The sequence below is a fragment of the Lepisosteus platostomus genome, chromosome 20 (assembly GCF_059453375.1).
Source record: "Lepisosteus platostomus isolate fLepPlt1 chromosome 20, fLepPlt1.hap1, whole genome shotgun sequence".
Classification (NCBI taxonomy): domain Eukaryota; kingdom Metazoa; phylum Chordata; class Actinopteri; order Semionotiformes; family Lepisosteidae; genus Lepisosteus; species Lepisosteus platostomus.
In genome coordinates this window covers 8898359-8921661 of record NC_142630.1, presented here as the reverse complement: position 1 = coordinate 8921661, position 23303 = coordinate 8898359, and the positions used below count along the sequence as shown (strand labels likewise).

General features: G+C 36.9%; 2 protein-coding genes across 3 annotated transcripts; both read left to right on the top strand.

Moving 5' to 3' along the window:
- The first annotated feature begins 1940 nt into the window (after positions 1-1940).
- Positions 1941-11309, top strand: LOC148644460 (cadherin-1-like). Of its 2 annotated transcripts, none has more exons than XM_088614137.1 (13): positions 1941-2118; positions 3161-3278; positions 3879-4120; positions 4650-4793; positions 5807-5962; positions 6047-6191; positions 6453-6625; positions 6835-6978; positions 7382-7567; positions 7998-8242; positions 9232-9374; positions 10022-10222; positions 10423-11309. In XM_088614137.1, the coding sequence occupies exons 1-13, from the start codon at positions 2077-2079 to the stop codon at positions 10548-10550; spliced, it is 2067 nt and encodes a 688-aa protein (XP_088470263.1). In that variant the 5' UTR covers positions 1941-2076; the 3' UTR covers positions 10551-11309. The 2 variants fall into 2 exon arrangements, with proteins under 2 accessions (XP_088470263.1, XP_088470265.1); XM_088614139.1 differs by having other exon boundaries at positions 1942-2118; positions 6850-6978.
- A 2070-nt stretch (positions 11310-13379) lies between these two features.
- On the top strand, positions 13380-22758 carry LOC148644459 (cadherin-1-like). The gene is made up of 13 exons (XM_088614136.1): positions 13380-13578; positions 14846-14963; positions 15364-15605; positions 15827-15970; positions 17474-17629; positions 17714-17858; positions 18103-18275; positions 18484-18612; positions 18835-19020; positions 19302-19546; positions 20561-20703; positions 21617-21832; positions 21978-22758. Exons 1-13 carry the CDS (start codon positions 13528-13530, stop codon positions 22172-22174), a joined length of 2145 nt encoding a protein of 714 aa, XP_088470262.1. The 5' UTR covers positions 13380-13527; the 3' UTR covers positions 22175-22758.
- Positions 22759-23303: the final 545 nt, after the last annotated feature.

Below are 23303 nucleotides of genomic sequence, written 5' to 3'. Positions count from 1 at the left end.
TGCCTTGCCCCCTCTGCTTGTGGGATAGGTTCCAGGTTGCCACGGCTCTCACCAGGATGAGAGGCTTTCTAATGGAGGGATGCAGGAATTTTATAAACCAACACCGAAGTAGTACTAGCAATAGGGAGTTCAGTTAATTATAAAGGAAATGTTCAAAGAAAAGTACCAGGTGTTTAATTTTCATATGTTTAATTTTCCATCCATCCAATTTTCTAAACTTTTCTCCCAGGTCAGGCTCACAGGCACAAGGCCAGTCCATCAAGGGGCAGACATACAGAAACACAGACAATTTTGCCAGAAACCAATAACCTACCACTATGTTTTGAGCAGTGGGTGGAAACTGGAAATCCCAGGGGAAACCAACATGAACATGGGGAGAACATACAAACTTCACGTAGATAGAACCCCAGGACAGGAACTAAAAATAGAATTTAACTGCGAGGCAGTAATGCTAACCACTGGGCCATCATGTAGCCCTTACTTTTACATTTTATTTTATATTTATTACTATTTGTTACTATTTTCTCTTTATCTGAAGTATTCTATTCCTAAACTAAAACCATTTGCATGTGTTATTGTCTGCTTCATCTTCCAATAAGGATCTGTTTGCAAGCGAGAAGTTTTTTCTGGGACTTGGACTTGGATGTAGTTTTTAAACCTCGTGGTTTGGAAAAGCACCAAGTGCAGGAATGAAAACAAGTGTCTTACTGAAAAAGCACTGATGGATGTTCTAGAAAGGTAAACATTCCACATTGTGATCAGACTTGTATTTAACACATTCTTCTCTTTGATAGAAGCCAAGAACCTTTCTGTTGCTGGTATTGATGACAGGTAAATGGAGATATTAAAAAGGCCAAGAGATAGAAAATAATATCTCAGTAGAGGCTACAATTATTAGTAAACTGTTCTTTCAGTACTGCAACAGTAAAAGAACCATGAAGGATAAAGTCAAATGTGTTTGGGTCATAATGGTAAACTTCAAGATAATAAAATGGAAATGGCTGATATAAAAAATGAGTATTTCATTCATGTTCAAGCTGCAAACAACAGTATTACAAGCAAGTATCAGACCACAGAAAACTCTATAAATATAAAATGGAAAATGAGTTAGAAGGAGCTACTTATGAAAAAGACTTAAATGTTTATTTTGACACTTTCATTTACTTCGTTTCTTCCAGATAATGTCAAACAAAATGCTAAATATAGAGTTTAAAATGGTGAATTTAAACTAAGAGATTAGTTTTATTAAAATTGCACAATGCACCTCATTTAGTATATTGTGTACAATTTCAGTCACAAAGTTATAAAAAGATATTGCTGCTCTGAGATCAGTCCAGAGAAGAGTAACCAGATGTCAGACCGGATCTCAAGGGAATATTCTACACTGACAGGCTGAAGGAACTGAATCTTTTGAACAGAGGGACTACAAGCCTGACTCCCTGGCTCCTTTCCTGAAATGGCTTGGCGAGACCATTGGATCAATTAGCTAAAAACTGCTAAATGGTTCAGATGAGCAAAATGTTCTCCTCACATTTGTAACCTATACTTTGTTCTTATCTGACCCCATTTGCCTTGAGCTCATGTTGGAAAGATTACTGCTTGCTTGTTTGTGGTATTCCTGAATACTATACAGTATGTATTTGTTTGTTATTTTACTTTGAAGAAGGTTAGTGTAGTGCTATTGCTCGTTTCATAATTCTGAAAAAACACCTACATTTCAAAATACATATGTTGTACACAGGTAGGTAGTCAGGAAAGAAAATGAAATTTCCATATGAAAACTTTAAATCATTGCTATGGGTTTAATCAGTATTTTTTCTCCTTGACTGGGAGCATTCATGGTTTGGGAAGTCAGGGGCCTGAAGGTACAGTACCCTCATTTGCCTGTGCCTGAGATACTGATCAAAAGTCTTCTGCCCATATTTAGAGAAGAGTTGTTGGAATCAGTGGGCAAAGTCATCTGTACACATGAGGTAGCGCTCAAATCTACGTACTTTCAGTAAGATTCTCAGTTGAGATTATTTCATTTACAGGGATACAACTTATTCTACAGTAATCCTGAGGGTATTCGGGAAAATGAGGTGTTTGCAGTTAAAAGTGATCCTTTTTGTAGTCCAGGTAAGATTCATTCTCATGCTTCTAAAACTATATACTGTGTATATACAAGCTCTTCAATATGCAGTACACTATACACACATGATTTATAGAAAGGTGTACAGTGCTGTACCAAAGTATTCAGATTCTTTCAACAGCATCCTATTGTGTGGCATTACAAAATGCAGAATAAATTACAAATGACAGAACCTAATATTATATTTTAAAAACTGAATGCTCAAACGGAAAACTTGTAAGGGTAAGATAAGATACAGTAAATATCAATACAGCAAAAGAGAAAAAAAAGAAATATGTTGATTGCAAAACCATACAAAATCATGAACAAACATACCTGGTGGATGCACCCTTGACAGCAGTGACATCCACAAGTCTTTTTGAATAAGTCTCTACCAACTTTGAGCATTAGCTTAGTGCAAATGATGTCCATTTTTTGGGTTACGAGACAGCCAAATCTAGGCAGTGTGTGGGTGGTATTATGTGCATTTATGTACATTTACATATTATGTACACTTCTTAATAATTAACTTCAAATAGGGTAAAGTCATATTCAGTATTTTAAAATTATTTTATGCCTTTCTACTGATCTGTGCTTTTATTCAGCTTTATTCCTGAGTTGTTCTGAAAGCTCCCTGGTCTTCAAAGTTGAAACTTTGCTTGATATTCACTGGCTGTGAGCCTCACATAAGGGTGGAATAGCTGTGTTTGGCCTCTATCTGTGACTTCATATGGTCAGAAGGGCATCTTTCCCTTACACCTGAAGAAGGCTCCACAGACAAAACATTGTGTCTTTTTTCTTTTTCTCTAAGCATGGAATAAACCTTTACCTGTTCCTTTGCAGCCTACGCATGCTGACACAGCTCTCTACTTGATACTCTAATATCCTGTACCTTTTTAGCTATTACCTCTTTGTTGTACTGCTTATACTTTATGGACAGATGAAGAACTATAAAAATCATATACACAATTGTATTTGCTCAGTATACCATAAGGTTATTTATATTTTAATAAATATTACATTAAAACCTATTTCGTTTTATATTCGCAGGTTGTGGCTACAGGATCAGGGGAAGATGCTCCATCCTGTCAGCCTGGGTCCAGTTCAGACAGATTGGTCTTCCAAGTTGACCAGGAGCTTCTGCCCGCAGGCAGGAGAGTGGGAAAGGGTAAGACACTGCCACACCTGATAGGATCTTACCTTCTCAGTGTAAGGAACTGGAGTGCGAGTTTTTTAGGTTCATATTGCACAAAGGGGGTCATCAAAGCTCTGTGTTTTTTTTACTAGTTTTCTAGAACTAGCTAGGGTGAAATAAGAAAATGATGAATTAATTAATTAAACCTGCAGGAACCCCTTCTCTGAGATTTTTAAGAGAAGAATAATTATGTATCTAAATTATAACAGGACATGGCAATAAAGACTTCTTGCACTTGCATGAGAAAAACATTTTTGTACAGTCCTCTTTTACGATTATATTTTTTATTAATACATTTTATGGTAGAATATTTTAGAGGAAATACAGCTATTTAGTTCTGATTTATATATATATATATTCTGTAGTTTAAACTAGTCTCTACATCACATCTGACTGTTATGAAAATAGCATCAAGTCTTTAACAGACATATCCCAAATCTCTCAAATTATGCTAGAAAACATTTTTTTTAAAGTTTTTTAAGGGAGTTTCTATCATCAAAAAATGTCCAGTACACTTCATTACCAGTAATGTTTTCTGCTTTATGAAACACTACTACAATTTTTTTTTTGCAGTGAACTTTGATGACTGCTCAGGCCATAAGAGAACAGTTTATATGTCGGATGATTCACGATTTCAAGTGGACACAGATGGAACTATAAAGGTGAAGAGGGCTGTGAATCTGCTTGATGGACACAAGAGTTTTTCAGTCCATGCCTGGGATTCTAGTGGGAAAAAACTGACCACAAGAGTCACAGTGGAAAAGGAGCTGAGAAGCCATCACTTCCATGATAAGAACAGTATCACTCCAGGACAGGTAACTGTGGAAAAATTCTCAATGAGATGAGTTTGAGCACTACGGTGACCTTACTGTTCTCAACATACTCTCATCGGTGAACTGTTAACTATTAAAACACCTAAAAATGATGCACTCTTGGCACTTTGTCAGTCTCCAATATGGTTATATTTATTTCTGTTGTTTTATATTTCAGCATCTTGTGATGATGTATTATGAAAGGTCCTATATAAAATAAAAGTGATGATTATTATACTAATAAACCTGGAGTGTCTAATCCAGGCCCAGGTGGTCTGCTGTGATTGCAGTTTGTCATTGGAGCCTGAGTCTACAGGACCTCAATTATCTATGTTTTCCCCAGTTCATCAAGTTCTAGTGCAGACACAAAACCTGCATATACACTGGCTGTCCAGGCAGGATTGTGTCACTAAACAACACAATCCTAAAAATTCAGAGATAGGATTTAATACAACCCCAAAAACAATACAATTAAAATGAAAAAACAGTACAGTTTTAACAGTATGTTGTATGCAATTCCTCTCTTTCACAGCCTGAAACCTCTCCAGATGTCCCAGTCCTTGTGTTTCCACAGTCCTCTTCAGGAGAGCGGAAGAGACAGAAGAGAGACTGGATCATTCCACCCATCACTGTTTCTGAAAACAACAGAGGCACTTTCCCACAAACTTTGGTTAAGGTACATCATCATTAACTTCTTGTATTACAAACGTATAATGTAACTGAATTTTAATCATTATATCTTAGCTGTACTTTGCTTCAGGTACGTCTGAATTGCATGCTACTGTGTTACTCTGAACGTACAGCCATCTTATTTAACGTGCATTATTAAGTGAGTCATTTTAAATGAGTTTGCTCTAAAACTCTTTAGAAATGCATATATTCTTCCCTAATTATTAATTATATCTTATAATAACCAAGTAACCAGTTTCAGAATTACAGAGATCATATCATGCATTTAGAAAATGTTACAGAGATTTCCATGTGGCTCAGCTGTCAAATATGGTTGTGGCAGCATTATGTTATAGTTCTGCTTCTCATCAGCAGAGACTGGGTAACCTGACAAGGCTGATGGGAACATAGATGAAGCAACAAACTGGCAAATCATAGAGTAAATCCTGCTTCAGACCTAAAACTGGAATGAAGATGCTCCTTCCGGCAGGACAGAGATACAAAGCACGAGGCCAAAGCTATAGTTTTGATTACGAAAAAAGAATAAAAATGCTTGTCATCTTGCTTCAGACATAAAAAAAGGGATGAAGATCTTTTTAGGCCAAAGCTACACTCTAATGGCGAGTGAATAAGAATGAAAATGCATACACAGTATTTTGTGAATTCACAAAATGGGACATCATAGGAAGGGTCTGAATACTTTTGAAAGACACAGTATAATAATGTATTTTCATGCACTTTAAATGAAATTCTTGTAACAGTTTAATTTGCGTGTCCTTGGAGTTCAACAACAAGTATAGTTTTTGTTACAACCACAGTTGTATACACTGTGTATCCTTTTCACTTGAAGACCATTTACATTTTTTTTATAATTTCAGTTCAAATCCAATAATGACAAAGAAGCACAAATTCTATACAGCATTACTGGACCAGGAGCATGACTTGTTTCTTGTAATTACCCCAAAGATGGGTCAGTGTTGCTCGAAAAACAATTAGGACATTTAACTTTTTTTATTTCAGATCAAATCCAATAATGACAAAGAGGCACAAATTATATACAGCATTACTGGACCAGGAGTAGATCAGCCCCCTGTAGGGATTTTCACCATTGACAAGAACACTGGACGGATGTATGTAAACCAGCCTTTGGACAGAGAGAAGATAGACCATTATACGGTAAACTCAGTATTTAAGTCCTTTTTAAATTTTCCAGGTCTTCATGTTTAATTTATGACAGTAAACATAAATGTTTATTTCTAGCTTGTGGCTCATGCTGTTGCTGCTGATGGGAGAACAGCAGAGGATCCTATGGAAATCGTTATTTATGTTATTGATCAGAATGATAACAGTCCTGAATTTACCAAAGACACCTTTCTGGGCAATGCCAAAGAAGCATCTCCACCAGGTAAGAACTAGTTAGTAAATCAGGAATACTTCTATTACTTACACCTAAGTGTTTAGTTTCAATTTACTTTACTAGTTTAATTTTCAAACTGCCCCCTTCTTTATCTAGTTATCTAGTATCATAATACCACAAAACACTAGTAGCCATACCAGAAAACGTGTTTGATTCCTGATTACACTGCCTCTGAATTGCAAAGTAGCCATTTATTGTTGAAAACTGCCAGTTTATCATTTAATTTGTCATTGCATTTCATATTTTAAGGTACTGCTTTCATGACAGTAACTGCAACAGACAAAGATGATCCTGATACAGACAATGGGATTATCAAGTACAGCATCATAAGCCAAGAACCTAAGGAGCCAAATCCCAACATGTTTATGATCAACCCAGTGAGTGGAGTGATAATCATTGCTTCAGCTGAACTGGACAGAGAGGTATGTTCATAATTTATCACAGTTTAAGTATTAAAGCAATAAAAAGGACAAGATCGGAGTTGTTATTCATATTTCATTGCAAGCATTGTATTGCACTGTTGCACAGCATATTTATGTACAGTACATTTTCATAGTCCTAATCAATAGGTTTCTTGAATATATAGTGGTGGTATTATTAAAATAATTCAATCAATCTTTCATCCTGGCAGTTTTTATTATTTCAGCAACATCCTGAATATACACTGCTGATTGGAGCTGCTGATATGGATGGGGCAGGTCGGCTGACCACTGCCACTGCAGTCATCACTGTAACAGACAGTAATGACAACGCTCCACAGTTCACACAGGTTTCGGTAAGTTCTGTTTTTACAACCCACATAAGATAGACTAAGAACAGATTATTGAATATGACACATACGTTATTTTTAATCCTAAATCTAAATTCACTTTATTCATTCTGTTCAGGCCAATATTAAGCCTCACCTCCAACCAGATATTTACAGTTAAGCAATGTTCATAAAATAGGGAGTTTCCTAGCCAAGTTGGGAATTTGACATTTGCAACTTATGTGGAGAGGAATTAGTTGTACAGTATTTCACCCCAGCAACTCGATGAAGCATTTCTTTTTAGTAGAGGAGTTTATTGCCAGATGGACATGTACATTGGATTTCTTATTCGCACTGATGTTGTGGGACATATATAACAACACCACATAATATAGACAGTACAAACATAATAAATCATTTACTTTTTCAGTATACTGTTACTGTGCCTGAAAACAAAGTAGACTTTGAGGTGGTGAAATTACCAGTGACCGATAAGGATGAACCACACACAACAGCCTGGAACACCAGGTATACAATCGTCAAAGGGAATGAAGGAGGGTTCTTCAATGTCAGCACTGGGCCTGGCAAGATGGAGGGCATTGTTAGAACTGCAAAGGTAAGATTGAGGTTCCTTGAAATTGACTTAGTCGACCATATTAATTCTGTCTGTGTAGGGAAGCTAAATGTTATCATGGCTGACGATTAGCCAGAAACTTTACAAAGAAAATAATTTCAGTTGAAATTATTATAATTTTTAAAAAGAGGGTATATGTAGCAAAGTGGTTAATGAAATGCAATTTATTTTATCAGCAAATGTATTGTAGGTTTTTGTTCCAAATCATTCACAATTTCCCGCAAAAGCTTAATTTCTCCATCCTTTTTAAACTTTTCTCAGTTTTTAAATAACATATATTTTTCAGTTGAATAATATGTACTTTCCTATTCCGAGTGAGTCCCTGATAGTTTAAAGATCATGAAAACGTCCAACACAAAGACACTTGAAATATTGTGGACGTGACAGATGTCTGGTTCTTATTCACTTCAAGGGTCTTGATTTTGAGAAGAACAGCAAGTACACTTTATTGATTACAGTAGAAAATGAAGTGCCCTTTGCCACTCGACTGCCAACAGCCACTGCTACTGTTGTTGTAAATGTGGAGGATGTTAATGAGGCCCCGATCTTTGATCCACCTCAAAAAACAATCCGCCGGTCAGAGGACCTTGAAGTAGGAGCTGTACTGGACGTATATAAAGCTACAGATCCAGACACTGCAAGAAAGCAGACTGTAGGGTAAGGACCTTTCTCATGCCTTTATTACAGTCAGAGGAGTTCTTGGTAGACAACTAGGGTCTAATTTTCATGTTCACATGCTTTATTGTTTGTTCTTATAGTCTTGAAGTGACTTGAAAATATTTTTTTTTAATCTGATAGCTATACTGTTGAGAGGGAACGTTTGTGCTCTTTGAGAAATGGTATACCTAGGAGTGAAATAGTGTAGGTTCTGAACCTTCTAGCTATGCAGCATAAGAAAGCAAGGACAGAAATGATATGGGACTGGATGTGATTCAAACTGATCTCACTTGCATAGTTTATAGATGTTAATAACAGCCAACTATGAAGGCTAGAGCAGAGAGCTGCGTCTGTTCCACGCTGAAAAGTAAAAAGGATAAAATACAGTGTTTGATAAATGAATAAATGAGCTTGCTATGTGATCCTGAGGTGGTCAGAGGGCCAGGTGCTGTACTGTATATGTGTACTGGTGGCTCTTCTGGTCACTTCACGGTCACCGAGTGGTCTTGCTTCCAGCACTTCATAATAAGCTCCAGCCACACCTGTGTCTTTTGGTCTCATCAGCCCACCTCTTCTCCTCCTCTTTCTCTTTCTTCTTAACACACCTGAGGTGGCCAACATGTTGTAGACTTTCCAATGTAGAATTCTCTACTCTTTCTGTTACACCTGACTACCAAGTGTTATGTTTTTTATACAATAAATATTTAAACAAAATATTATAGTTTAGGTTGTGCATATGAAGTTAGATGCATTCTGTACAACTACACAATAAGTTAAAACTGATGTTAAGGACAAATAAATTACGGGATATTCTCTTATGCTTAAACAGTTTCACTTGCATATTCTAGAAGCTGTTATAGCTAGATGTCAAGTCAATAATATGAATCAGATAAGTATTTGATGTTACGTATGTTTCTGGAGCAGGTGAAAAAGGGGTCTTGGAAACTATAAAATTTCTGTTCAAGTGTTTTCTGTGACATTTCCTTCAGGTATCAACTAGGAAGTGATCCTGCAGGGTGGCTGAGTGTCATGAAAGACACAGGGCTCATTAGTGTGAAAAGCATCATGAAGAGAGAATCTCCATTTCTCACTGGGGGGATATATAAAGCTCTCATTTTGGCAGTTGATAATGGTAAGTTGTTTTTTGCTGAAATTCAGATTAAAGATGTTATGACTGAAAATTCATTTTTAGATGTTTTTAGAATATGTACTTAGAAAAGCTTCTCTAAAAACAACATTTAAGATAACTCAAGAATACTGACCAGGAGTGTACTGAGAACCTTTTTTAGAATGGTTATATTCACAGCATAAGAGGCAAAAAGAGTTATCGTCTCAGAAAATGCTCTTTTGCATAAGAGACTAAAACTCTTTTCAAACCTTCATTGAGCTGTGCTGTGACTTGTTCCATCCCTTCAGGACTGATTGAGGGAGAAGTCTTTCCCTCATTGACAGTGCTGCATGACTGCAGGTGACCCTCCAGAACCTCTGGTGTGCTGTGTTACTGGGAGCCATATCTGATCACTCCCAACCCTACATTCAGCTGTGCTCTACCAATGGGGGAACCACATTCACAGTCAGCTAGTGACATGATCTAGCCTTACATTACCTTTATCATGGTGCTGGGACACTCCCTAGGCTCTGAACTGGATACTGGATAGCAGTGCACTTAAAATTGAGACCTGGCTGCAGATGCACTTCTTTACACAAAGCCAAGTTGTTGAAGCTCATACCTCAATTTAAGAACCAGTCTTATGTTCCCATTTATTTTTTTGTCAACAGATCAAGTTCCTGCAACCGGCACAGGGACACTATTTATAAAGCTACAGGATGTAGACGAGAACGCCCCAACAATTGAAGAGAGAGAGATATCAATCTGTAATGAAGAGTCTGGTCCTGTACTACTGCCACTTAGTGACAGTACTTGTTCTTTACATGTGGAACTTCAGGGAAAGTCCAGGAATACATGGACTGTCAAGACAAGTAATCCTTTTTGACTAATTTTTAGTCCATTGAGCTACAGTTTAAATATCTCTTAATGGGATGTTGCGAGATTCATAAATTACTTAATGTCTGATGTCATGTTTCATATTTGTGAAGACTGAGTTCCTTGACTTATACGCATTTTCAAAAGTACAGTAACTTTAAACATATGCCTGATCCTACTTTATCATTTCTTTCAGAAACCGTAGTGTTCTTGACCCCAAAGGAAAAGCTGGAACCAAACACATATTCGATTGCTCTAAGAATCTATGAGTCTACAAGCAAGTACCAGGACAATACTATTCTAGCAGATGTCCGTGGTTGTTAAAGAAAGGAGGTTACTTGTTAGAGTGTCAGGAGAGTCTGGACTGCCTGGAATTCCAGCTGCTTTAACCACATGAACTATTGATGTGGACGGAACCAACATTTACCCAAAAACAGGACATGATGGGAGAAGTGGATTAAATGGCATGACTGTGTCACAGAGATGAAGTCAAATCAATTAAAAACCCTTAAGATACATTCTTCACCTAAAACCTGTACACAATAGTGGTGCTTTTAGTCATGGAGTTAAAACAAGTCAATGTCATCCCTGGTACAAGGCAAGATACTTAGAGGTCAGTCACTCTCAAACTTCAATGAGAAGTGAAGTGAGCTCTTGCAGGGCGTACCTGACTGCCATTTCAATTGTAAATAAGCAAGGATGGTACAGTACATCCCTCTGATCCCATGTTTCAAACTCTTTACGAAGAGTTTAAAACATTTTTACATTGTGAGTTCAGACAGTCTTTAAAATTGTTTGAAGATCCCTTAAGGAAGAGGAACAAAATTATAAGAGGTTTTCATTCAGTACCTTTGTTAAAATATAATATTTCAATGTAAACATAGCAAGCATGTCTGAGGCATTGATTTATTAATAGAACTTTATTTACTCATATATATTGTAGTAGGGAATATTATTTTTTAGCAGAATGCATCAAGAAGCTTTATATAGGGGTCTTTTTACTAACATAGCAAGTTTAGTCAGGATTAACCAAAGTATAGATTTCTGGTATAGGTATTTTACTGAATAAATCTGTAAAGAAAAGCATGTTTCCAGTTTCTGTTTTACAATGCACATTTCATTTAATCAGATTTGCGATACACCCATCCTCTAAGATTCTGTTTTGCTGTTTAATTCCCCAGTTTTTAAACGTTAAACATTTTCTGACATGAATTGTGGAATATTAGTAAATATTCCATCTACTGCTACACAATGTTGTCTTCAAGGGGGACAGAAATGGCACTTTGGCATGAGCTTCCTTAAAACCCCAATCTTAAAACAGGAAGCGAATTAGGAATGTAAAGGTGAAAAGAAACAAGGGAGAAAATGGAAAGCTGCATACTTGTGATGGATTGTACATCTTGTGTGTTTGATTTTTCTGTCTTTGGGGAATCCTTCCACCCTTTGTTGCCATCAGAACTATTACCGCTTATTCCTGGTAAAGGGTCACGACAGCCTGCTGCCTATCCTGGAAGCACAGGACATGAGGCATGACTCCACAATGGGAGAGACACTGGGAAACAGTGGCTTCAGTTCTGTGTCCTAGACTGCGACCTGGTAATGTTCACATCGAAGCTTCTGTAGGACAAGTCCACAGGGATACAAGGACAGAATATCGAAGTTTAGAATTAACAATATATTCAGAATGCAGACCAATAGGTATACAGGTATCAGGACTTTTAACACATCAGTCATTTGTTTAATGTACCACTGTTTTTGAAAGTTTAATTTGTTGGATGTTTAATTTACAGTTGGGTAATAAATAAATGTTTACATAGCAGAGTACAAACCATCAAAATTGTACTGTCATAGGCAGAACAAAAAGCCTGCAAGTTCTGTATTAATCGAAATTAGACAGAAATTAAAACGTGCCTGAAGAAGGAACAATATTTTCAGTTCTTTCGTTATGATGTGGCTGAATAGTGTGCCGTGTTTGGTTGGGAGTTTTACTGGAGGGACCCAGTGATTAAGTTGGATGGGTCAGCATAGCTCACAATGTAAAGTTCTGTGCTTCCTTTATCACAGTCAGCCTTCTCCCTAACTACTTTTAAGTTCCCTTTATTTTGTCTCCCATGTCACCACCTGGTCAACACTGAAGCTGTGAATGGGTCAAAATTATCCCCTCCTAAAATGAATAAGAACAAGATTATGTTTATTGGCTCTCTCCATCAAGTCTCAAAATAAGACTGCTTCAAAATCGTTATTCTTGATACAGAAATTGTTCCCTCAAATTATGTTAAAAACTGGGGAGTGATTTTTGGCTCTCCCTATCTTTTGAATCACATATCCACATAGTCTGCAGCATATCCTTCTTTCATCTGTGAAACATATTCAGTGTAAAACCAATTCTTCCTTTCACTGGTAGAGCACAATTAGTTCATGCTTTGCTAATGGAATCACCCAACACATGTCTTTCAAAACTACAGTATGTGCAGAATTGCACTTAAACATATTTCTCCTGTGCTTAAAAACTTACACGGGCTGCCAGTTTTTTAGAGTGTTGAGTTTAAAATTCTCTTTTTGTCATACCATAAACTGCGTGCTCAATCTCCTGTGTGCCTTCAAGACTTACATCTGAGTACTTACACGTTCCAGTTCACTTACTTTGTTTGCCTGGTTCTAGGTTACTCACTGTTGTAGGACTTCATGTTAGGGGACTGGACGTTTTTAGCAGTAGCTTTTTAGAATACTCCTCCTGACCATATGAAAAACATGATCACTGCTGATGTTTTCAAATCTTACCTCAAAACTTACTTGTTTTTGGAGGCCTTCAGTTTCATACATCTTTTTTGCATTATTAAAAAGTGATTTCCCAGAGCTCTGCATTCAGCAGAGTTGGCACTTAACCCAAACAAAATGTTCGTTATGACTCGAGCACAAGAACAGAGTCAAGTTTGATCTTGATGTTGGGGGTGCATTTTAGAATATTATTGTGAACTTAAACAACAGAAACATTTCTTCAGGCTAATGTTAAATGTACATATTGCTACAGGTCTTTGCATGCTTTTATATCCTGGAACTAATATGCCTCCAAGCTGTCTATAAACCTGAACAATTCTAAGTTGTTTTTTTTTAAAACTGGGTTTCACAATGATATTCTAGATAGCATCACTTCCTCACAAATCTTCAGGCACAGGTTAGATCCAGAGTGGGACACTCAGAATCTTCAGGTAAGATTCTCAGTTGAGATTACCAATGAGAAATTAGTATCTCATTAAAAGGGATACAAATCACTACAGAAATCCTGAGCATCTCAAGGACAATGGGGTGTTTCAGGATTTTGCAGTTCAAAGCCATCCTTTTTGTAGTCCAGGTAAGATTCGTTTTGTGTGTTTTCTAAATATTCTTGAATATGCAGTATACCTTAAACACATGAGTGATAGAAAGATGTACAGTGCCTTGCAAAAGTATGCAAAACCTCTGTACAGTGTCTCATGGTGTGAAATTACGAAATGATGTGTACACATATTTTTAACTTAATGTTTTCTTCAAAACCTGTGAATGTCTAAGGATAAGAAAATTTAAGCAAATTTCACCAGACACATAATTTATTGTTATAAAATATTATTATTAATATATTAAAAGATAAATATGAAATATATTGATTGCCAAAGCATTCAGACCCATGAACTCCATATCATGGGGATGCCCCACTGGCACCAGTTATAGCCACAAAGCTTTTTTCAAATAAGATTGTAAGAAATTTGTGATCCAGCTTGGTGCAATTATTTTTATCCCTGTTGCCCAGATAGGAGAGACAGCCAGATCTAGGCAGTGGCTGGGTGGTATTATGTGCATTCAAAGTAGTTATTGCAGATATATTCATTGTTCTAATACATGTATGATACAAAACACTAAGATCAACCACATACATACTGTATAATAAAATATGTACTTTTAAATGGCATTAACTGAAATCCAAACAATAATATGGATTATGCCACTGCTACTGTAGATACCATTCAACAATAACCTATGGATCTGCCTTTTCAATCTGTAACTACTGAAAACCTCTCTGCTCCTGTAAGAGTTACAGAAGTAAGTGGTATCATAATTAATTGGTTGTTAAGAAGATAATAATTAAGGATATTTAATGTAAAAAATGGAAAACCAGAGATTAAAAAATTGGTCCATAGCTTTAATACACAACTATATTCATATGATAATTTTTAAATGTGATACTCTGATGTCATATATACTTTTTATCTATTATCTTTGTACTGTTCTGCTAATATTTTATGTAGATAGATAAAGGTGTAGATGTAGATATAAGTATTATGTGTATCAATAATTGTATTGTAAAGAAACACTTAGTAAATGTGCAATTATCCAAATATAATAAATGATTAATATATTCAAGTGATCACTGTCATAGACCTAAAGACAGTTGTCTCTTAATGTATAATTCAATGTCTTTTTGGTTCTTAAAACTATGTTTACAAAATAAAATGAAATAACTCAACATAATATTGATTTTATGTTTTTAGTTTTTATGTGTAATCTAATAGATTAAAGTCATTTTCCTCAGATCCATAATGTTCCATAATGTATATAAAAATTATTTTGTTTAATATTCGCAGGTTGTGGCTACAGCATCAGGGGAAGATGCTCCATCCTGTCAGCCTGGGTTCAGTTCAGACAGATTGGTCTTCCAAGTTGACCAGGAGCTTCTGGCCGCAGGCAGGAGAGTGGGAAAGGGTAAGACACTGCCACACCTGATAGGATCTTACCTTCTCAGTGTAAGGAACTAGAGTGCGAGTATTTTAGGTTAATATTGCACAAAGGGGGTCATTAAGGCTCTATGTTTTTTTACTAGTTTTCTAGAACTAGCTAGAGTCAAATCATGAAATGATGAATTAATTAATTAAACCTGCAGGAACCCCTTTTCTGAGATTTTTGAGAGAAGAATAATAATGTATCTTAATTATAACAGGACATGGCAATAAAGTTCTTCTTGCCCTTGCACGAGGAAAACATTTTTGCACAGTTCTCTTTTAATGTTTTTAAGGGAGTTTCTATCATCAAAAAATGTCCAGTACACTTTACTACCAGTACTTTTTTTCTGCTTTATGAAGCACAGCTACAATTTTTTTTGCAGTGAACTTTGATGACTGCTCAGACCATAAGAGAACAGTTTATATGTCGGATGATTCCCGATTTCAAGTGGACACAGATGGAACTATAAAGGTGAAGAGAGCTGTGAATCTGCTTGATGGACATGAGAGTTTTTCAGTCCATGCCTGGGATTCTAGTGGGAAAAAACTGACCACAAGAGTCACAGTGGAAAATGAGATGAGAAGCCATCACCACCACCATGAGGATAGTGTCACTCCTGGACAGGTAATTACTTCATAGCTTTTAGTGTCCCCTGATGGCTTAAAGTCATGACCATATTCTACAAACGGGGTACTTTAAATGACAGAATTGAAGTTTCTTTTGTTAAAACTATACTTCTGTACTGTTGTTCTTTTATCAAGTATTACAGTATGTTGTTAATTAAACTTATAAGTAATACCACCACAAATTACACAATTTACAAAAACAAAAAATCATTTTAACAGCCTGAATCCTCTCCAGACGTCCCAGTCCTTGTGTTTCCACAGTCCTCTTCAGGAGAGCGGAAGAGACAGAAGAGAGACTGGGTCATTCCACCCATCGCTGTTTCTGAAAACAACAGAGGCCATTTCCCACAAACTTTGGTTAAGGTACATCATCATTAACTTCTTGTATTACAAATGTATAATGTATCTGAATTTTAATCATTGTATCTTATCTTTATATCTTATCTTTATGTTTATTTATTTATGTTTATTTATTTATTTATTTTTTTATTTTATTTTATTACTAACTATTCTGATGTCTGGTTTTGCTTGGCTTGGGCTGGACTGCTGTAACACGTCAATTTCCCTACGGGATTAATAAAGTATTATCTATCTATCTGTACTTTGTGTAAGTGTGATGTTTTACTCCCAGCACCCACACCCAGCTGTTATAAATCATGTGTATGGTATTTAGTGACTCTCTTTAATTATAATTAATTATACTAGCCAATTAGCCTGTATCAGAATTATAGAGATCATAATATGCCTTCAGAACGTTTTACATGTGACTCCAAAATGGCTCAATTAATAAAACTACTTATGTAGACAGCAGGTTGGCCCAGATATTTCTGATTCAAGTGTGACAACCATTTCAGGCAGGTTCCTTCCCGAATTTCCTTCATCTGAATGCAATCATGATAAAGTATTCAAGCCATTTTCTGTGGCAAACCTCTGACACCTTTTTCTGAAAACAGAGGTACCTTCTGCCAAGTAGGGTGTATTATGGCTAATATGGGTTTATTTTGTACAGGTATACAGAGAAAAGTTGAGGGTAATGTACCAGTTAATAATGTTGGAGAATTTTAGCAGTAAAGCTTTAGCTTTTCTTTATGTATGCCTTAGTTACTTGCTGATTTAAATATTGATTAAACATTCATAATTATCAGATTTGTAACATTAGTGTTCTAAAATGCTTTAGAACTAATTAGAATTATTAAGATGCCAACCAGATTAGCTGTTCTTGCCTCATGCAGAATGATAAAGCTAATAATATGGTTTATAGTAAATTATGTTTAATATTCTTTAATATATAATTGTTAATTATTAGTTAATATAATATGTTAAGGAGAACTCCCAAGTGGCACAAACGGTTTAACTGCACACTTTGAGTGCAGATTGATCCCTATGGTCTGGATGATATTGATTCAAGTGTCATGTCACTAGTCAAATGTCACCAGCATTCCTCTTGTGGACCTGTCAAACTTGTCACAGCACTGTCAGTGTAGAGTGGGTGCACAGTATAGAGTTACTGTAATAGAAAATGTCTGAGTCCTCACTATTCATACTGTTTAAGAAATCTGCAAATTTATTGCAGAGAAATGTGCTGTTCAATGCTGGGGCTTTCTTGACTACTTGCATGATGGTGGCTTCTGCTATTTGCGGGCATGTGGTACTTCACTTTCCATCTGTTGTACAGGACGCCTAGCCCTAAAGTAAGACCTCTTAAATGAAAACATTGGGAGAGTATATAGTAAAAAATGATCAATGATTCCCAGCTTAAATGTTACAGTTCTTACTCCCTTTTTAGTCTTCTCTCTAAAGTGAGGGACAGTCAGCATGACGTGTTGCTTGAAAAACAATTAGGGCATTTAACTTTTTTTATTTCAGATCAAATATTATAATGACAAAGAGGTACAAATTATATACAGCATTACTGGACCAGGAGCAGATCAGCCCCCGTTAGGGATTTTCACCATTAACAAGCACACTGGACAGATGTATGTAACCCAGTCTTTGGACAGAGAGAAGATAGACCATTATACGGTAAAGTCAGTTTTTAAGTCCTTTTTAAGTTTTCCAGGTCTTCGTGTTTAATTTATGTCAGTAAACATAAATGTTTATTTCTAGCTTATGGCTCATGCTGTTGCTGCTGGTGGGGGAACAGCAGAGGAACCTATGGAAATTATTATTAATGTTATTGATCAGAATGATAACAGTCCTGAATTTACCAAAGACACCTTTCTGGGCAATGCCACAGAAGCATCTCCACCAGGTAAGAGCTATTTTTTTTGCAATTTCATGGCTGTGTTTTAAAGGACTTTTTCTTATAGCTATGTGTATCATCACGTTCAGTCTTCAAATCGCTCACCTCTTACATTATGCTTAAGGTATAAGATTAGACCATTTATTGCAGTTTTATTCGTTCATACTGTAGCACTGTGATACAGTGCTTATGTGCACTTTGCAGTCCTATGCATGTGAATCTTTCATTTTGTCGCTGCATTTCATATTTTAAGGTACTGCTTTCATGACCGTAACTGCAACAGACAAAGATGATCCTGATACAGACAATGGGATTATCAGGTACAGCATCATAAGCCAAGAACCTAAGGAGCCAAATTTCAACATGTTTATGATCAAACCAGTGAGTGGAGTGATAAGTGTTGCTTTGCCTGGACTGGACAGAGAGGTATGTTCATAATTTATCACAGTTTAAGGATTAAGGAAAATCTCTTATTTGAAGGTGGTGCTGAAACAATTTAGAAGGATAGAATTCAAGACCTTTCTGTGATCCCATGCAGGTTTCCTGAGTCCTAGTTAACGGGTTTCCTTGAAACATAAGTGAAATTATTAAAAGAATTAAATCAATCTTACAGCCTGTCTCTCTATAATTTCAGCAAAACCCTGAATATACACTGCTGATTGGAGCTGCTGATATGGATGGGGCAGGTCGGCTGACCACTGCCACTGCAGTCATCACTGTAACAGACAGTAATGACAACGCTCCACAGTTCACACAGGTTTCGGTAAGTTCTGCTTTTTGTCGTTTCTTTCCACCCCATTCAAGATCGAATGCTGAAAGATGAATTGCACACGGTGTTTTAATTCCAATGCCTTGATTCACTTTTTTCATTCTGGTCAGGCCAGTATTAAGCATCATTAAGGCCAGTATTAATTTCATTGTGTTGTAGATAAAATAGGATGATCTGTGGATCAAATGTAATATCAATTTTTTTTTAATTCTGCAGTATACTGTTACTGTGCCTGAAAACAAAGTAGACTTTGAGGTGGTGAAATTACCAGTGACCGATAAGGATGAACCACACACACCAGCCTGGAACACCAGGTATACAATCGTCAAAGGGAATGAAGGAGGGTTCTTCAATGTCAGCACTGGGCCTGGCAAGATGGAGGGCATTGTTAGAACTGCAAAGGTAAGATTGAGGTTCCCTGAAGTTAGATTAAATGCTAATAAAGATATACATTTGTGTAGAGAAACGATTATTTTAATGGTAAGACTTTGTAATTCTTAGTAAGTTCTTAAATGTAGATTTAGGTTTTGTAAATGGCATTTACTACTTGAAGTCACTGCTTCAGAAGACGGAACTACCAGGTGCTTTTTTTTTCTGAGTGACACCATTATAGTTTAAACATCATGAAAACGTCTAGAAATCTGTGTGGACGTGACAGATGTCTGGTTCTTATTCACTTCAAGGGTCTTGATTTTGAGAAGAACAGCAAGTACACTTTATTGATTACAGTAGAAAATGAAGTGCCCTTTGCCACTCGACTGCCAACAGCCACTGCAACTGTTGTTGTAAATGTGGAGGATGTTAATGAGGCCCCGATCTTTGATCCACCTCAAAAAACAATCCGCCGGTCAGAGGACCTTGAAGTCGGAACAGAGATGGATGTATATAAAGCTACAGATCCAGACACTGCAAGAAAGCAGACTGTAGGGTAAGGACCTTTCTCATGCCTTTATTACAGTCAGAGGAGTTCTTGGTAGACAACTAGGGTCTAATTTTCATGTTCACATGCTTTATTGTTTGTTCTTATAGTCTTGAAGTGACTTGAAGCCACTGGTAAAAATATTTCTTAAAATCTGATAGCTATACTGTTGAGAGGGAACGTTTGTGCTCTTTGAGAAATGGTATACCTAGGAGTGAAATAGTGTAGGTTCTGAACCTTCTAGCTATGCAGCATAAGAAAGCAAGAACAGAAATTATATGGGACTGGATGTGATTCAAACTGATCTCACTTGTATAGTTTATAGATGTTAATAACAGCCAACTATGAAGGCTAGAGCAGAGAGCTGCGTCAGTTCCGTTTGTAAAAAGGATCAAATACAGTGTTTGCTCAGGGGAAGGTGTCTTCCTATTTCCCTGATCTAAATGGCTAAACCCTCTCTGCAATAAATGAGCTTGCTATGTGGTCCTGAGGTGGTCAGAGGGCCAGGTGCTGTACTGTGTATGTGTACTGGTGGCTCCTCTGGTCACTTCAAGGTCACCCAGTGGTCTTGCCTCCAGCACTTCATAATAAGCTCCAGCCACACACGTGTGTTTTGGTCTCATCGGCCCACCTCTTCTCCTCCTCTTTCTCTTTCTTCTTAACACACCTGAGGAGGCCAATGTGTGATGTATATTGTTATCATTTGTCTTTTCAATGCAGATTTCTTGATTTCTCCTTATTTCTTACTTAGTGTTCCCAGTGTCACAAACTTTATCTAAAATCTAAGAGACTCTTCTAAGTAACCTAAAGATGTAGCAATATAATACAATATTTCTAACATACTAACCATAACAAAGTTTCTAATTTGCATAATGTAGATGTTATCACAGATAGATGTAAAATATGTAGTAATATCAATCATACAAGTCAATATCATGGTAAGAATGTTTCTGGAAAAGGTGACAATTGGAGCTATGTAAAACATAGGAGACGTACAAGTGTTTTCTGTGATTTTTCTTCCAGGTATCGAATAGGAAATGATCCTGCAGGGTGGCTGAGTGTTGCCAAAGATACAGGGCTCATCAAAGTGAGGAACCCTATGGACAGAGAGTCTCCTTATGTCAAATATGGGCAGTATAAATCTCTCATTCTGGCATATGATGATGGTAAAGTGTTTTTTGCTGAAATTCACTTTAAAGAAGTTAGGTCTAAACACTCTTGACTTATTTTCTGGTTACACACCCCATTTGGAATGATCCATTGCCATGTGTCACTTTACAGTTCCGAACTCCACAGCCACATGGCGGGACATTCGTCTCTTGACTAGTCACAGGAGGCGGAGACGGGTGTAGGGTTTGATCTGTGTGTGTGATCTTAAACCTGGTTAAGCTCTGTACATGCTGAAGAAGGGAAGGAAGCCAGACATCTGTTGTATGTAATGTCTGCAGAGAGAACATGTAACATTTGAGTGGATAATGGGGGATCATTTTTATTAGAAATACTATTGTACTAGGGTGCACAGTGGCGCTGTGGTTAGCATTGCTGCCTCACAGTACTGGGGCCCTGCGTTCTTTTTTTAACTTGAGGTACGAACAGTGTGAAGTTTGTTCTCCCTGGTAGGTGAATTGGCTTCTGGGAAAATTAGCCCTGGTGTGAGTGTGTGCCCTGTGACGGACTGACATCATGTCCAGTGTGTACCCTGCCTTTTCCCAGGTGCTTTCTGGGATAGACCCTGACTCTCCTGAAGTGGTTAGAAAATGGATGGACTATGTACTTCCTATTGTATGGAAATCTGTACATTGAACCTAAATGTTAAATATATGGTGTTTCTGAATACAGCCTTACATTACCTTTATCATGGTGCTGGGACACTGGGAGGCATGAGAGCTCTGCATGACCACAGTCACAGTCAGCTAGTGACATGATCTAGCCTTACATTACCTTTTCATTGTGCTGTGACACTGGATACTGAATAGCCCTGCACTTAAAACTGAGACCTGGATGCAGATGCACTTCTTTACACAAAGCCAAGTTGTTGAACCTCATACCTCAACTTCCCGTTTATTTTTCTGTCAACAGATCAAGTTCCTGCAACTGGCACAGGGACACTAATTATAAAGCTATATGATGTTAATGTGAACGCCCCAAACATTGAAGAGAGTGAGATATCTATCTGTAATGAAGAGTCTGAACCTGTCCTGCTGTTAGTTACTGATGGAGATGGAGCAGGCAGTACTGGCTACTTGCATGTGGAACTTCAGGGAGACTCCAGGGATAAATGGACAGTTGAGACAAGTAATCTTTTTTTCCTACTTGTTTTTAGATCATTGTGTGACAGTTTAAATATCTTGTGATGGCACCTTATGTTGCAAGAATGAACAATTCATCAAACCAGAACCCCTTGACTTATGCCTGACGCTATTTTATTATTTTTTTCCAGGAACTGTGGTGCATTTGGCTCCTAAGGCAAAGCTGGAACCGAACACATATTCAATCTCTCTTAGAATCTATGAGTCTGCTAGCAAATACCAGAACAATACTGTTCTAGCAAATGTCCGTGGTTGTAAAGGAAAGGAGGTTATTTGTAAGGCTAGAGTGTCAGGAGAGGCTGGACTGCCTGGCATTCCAGATGCTTAAACCACACTATTGATGTGGATGAAACCTACATGTACCCAGAAACAGGACATGTTGGGAGGAGTGGATTAAATCGCATGAGTATTTTGCAAAGATAAAGTCAAATGAAATCCATACACATTCATTGCCACAAAACAGGGGTGCTTTTAAATCATGGAGTTAATAGAAATACATCATTCCACATAAAAGACAAGATAGTTCAATCTAAATCTGACTCAAACTTTAATGAGAAGTGAATTAAACTGCCATTTCAACCGTACATAAGCAGGGATGACACAGTAAACTCCTTTGACACCAAGTTTAACCTATACAAAGAGTTTGAAACAGTGTTTGAAGAGTCCTTAAGTGAGAGGAACAAAAAGGAAACCGGTTTTTACTCAATACCTCTTTGTTAAAGTGCGATGTTTCATTATATTAATCAAAAATAGCCTCATGTTTTCACTTACCAATACAGCACTATTTCATAATTCCAGTAGTTTTATTAGGAAATGTTATTTCATGTAGAATGAATCAAGAAGCTTTATCTAGAGGTATTTTAACTAGCTTTGCAAGTTTAGTCAGCATTAGAAATAAAACTCTAAAGAAAAGCATGTTGCCAGTTTCTTTTTTACAATGTACATTTCATTTAAATATGCAATACACTCACTTTCGCTGATGAATTCCCCTTGACCCTTTAAACATCAAATGTTTTTTTCTGCCATGAAACCACATTAAAATCAGTATTTGTGGATATTTGATCTAGATTTGTACCATCTTGCCTTCAAATAGGATAACAATGTTACTTTGGCATAACCTTCCTAAAATCAGCAATCTTAAAACACGGAGCAAATTAGGAATAAAAAGGGAAGAAATAAGAACAAAAATGAAGAACAAAAACAGTGAAATCAGGGGGAAACTGCCTACCTCCACTGGCTTATTGGAATTAGTTTATTGTACGTTTTGTATGTCATCAGAATTATGACTGCAGCTCTCAGGGCAAGACCAGTATGTATGTATAAAGGTAGCAGGACCTTAGATACATCAATCATTTGTTGGAGGGACTTCTTAATTTGTTTCATTAATTTTTAGCTTGACTCTGTAATCCAGAGTTTAAACAAGCCCTTGACATTTTGCTGTTTAATAAGATGAACGA

Coding starts and splice junctions, on each gene's coding strand:
- LOC148644460 (XM_088614137.1), top strand. CDS start 2,077: ATGAGGTGTTTGCAGTTAAAAGTGATCCTTTTTGTAGTCCAG. Junction 6,626..6,834: donor CAGCTGAACTGGACAGAGAG/GTATGTTCATAA, acceptor TCATCCTGGCAG/TTTTTATTATTTCAGCAACA. Junction 10,223..10,422: donor TACATGGACTGTCAAGACAA/GTAATCCTTTTT, acceptor CATTTCTTTCAG/AAACCGTAGTGTTCTTGACC.
- LOC148644459 (XM_088614136.1), top strand. CDS start 13,528: ATGGGGTGTTTCAGGATTTTGCAGTTCAAAGCCATCCTTTTTGTAGTC. Junction 14,964..15,363: donor AGGCAGGAGAGTGGGAAAGG/GTAAGACACTGC, acceptor TTTTTTTTGCAG/TGAACTTTGATGACTGCTCA. Junction 17,859..18,102: donor CACAGAAGCATCTCCACCAG/GTAAGAGCTATT, acceptor TCATATTTTAAG/GTACTGCTTTCATGACCGTA.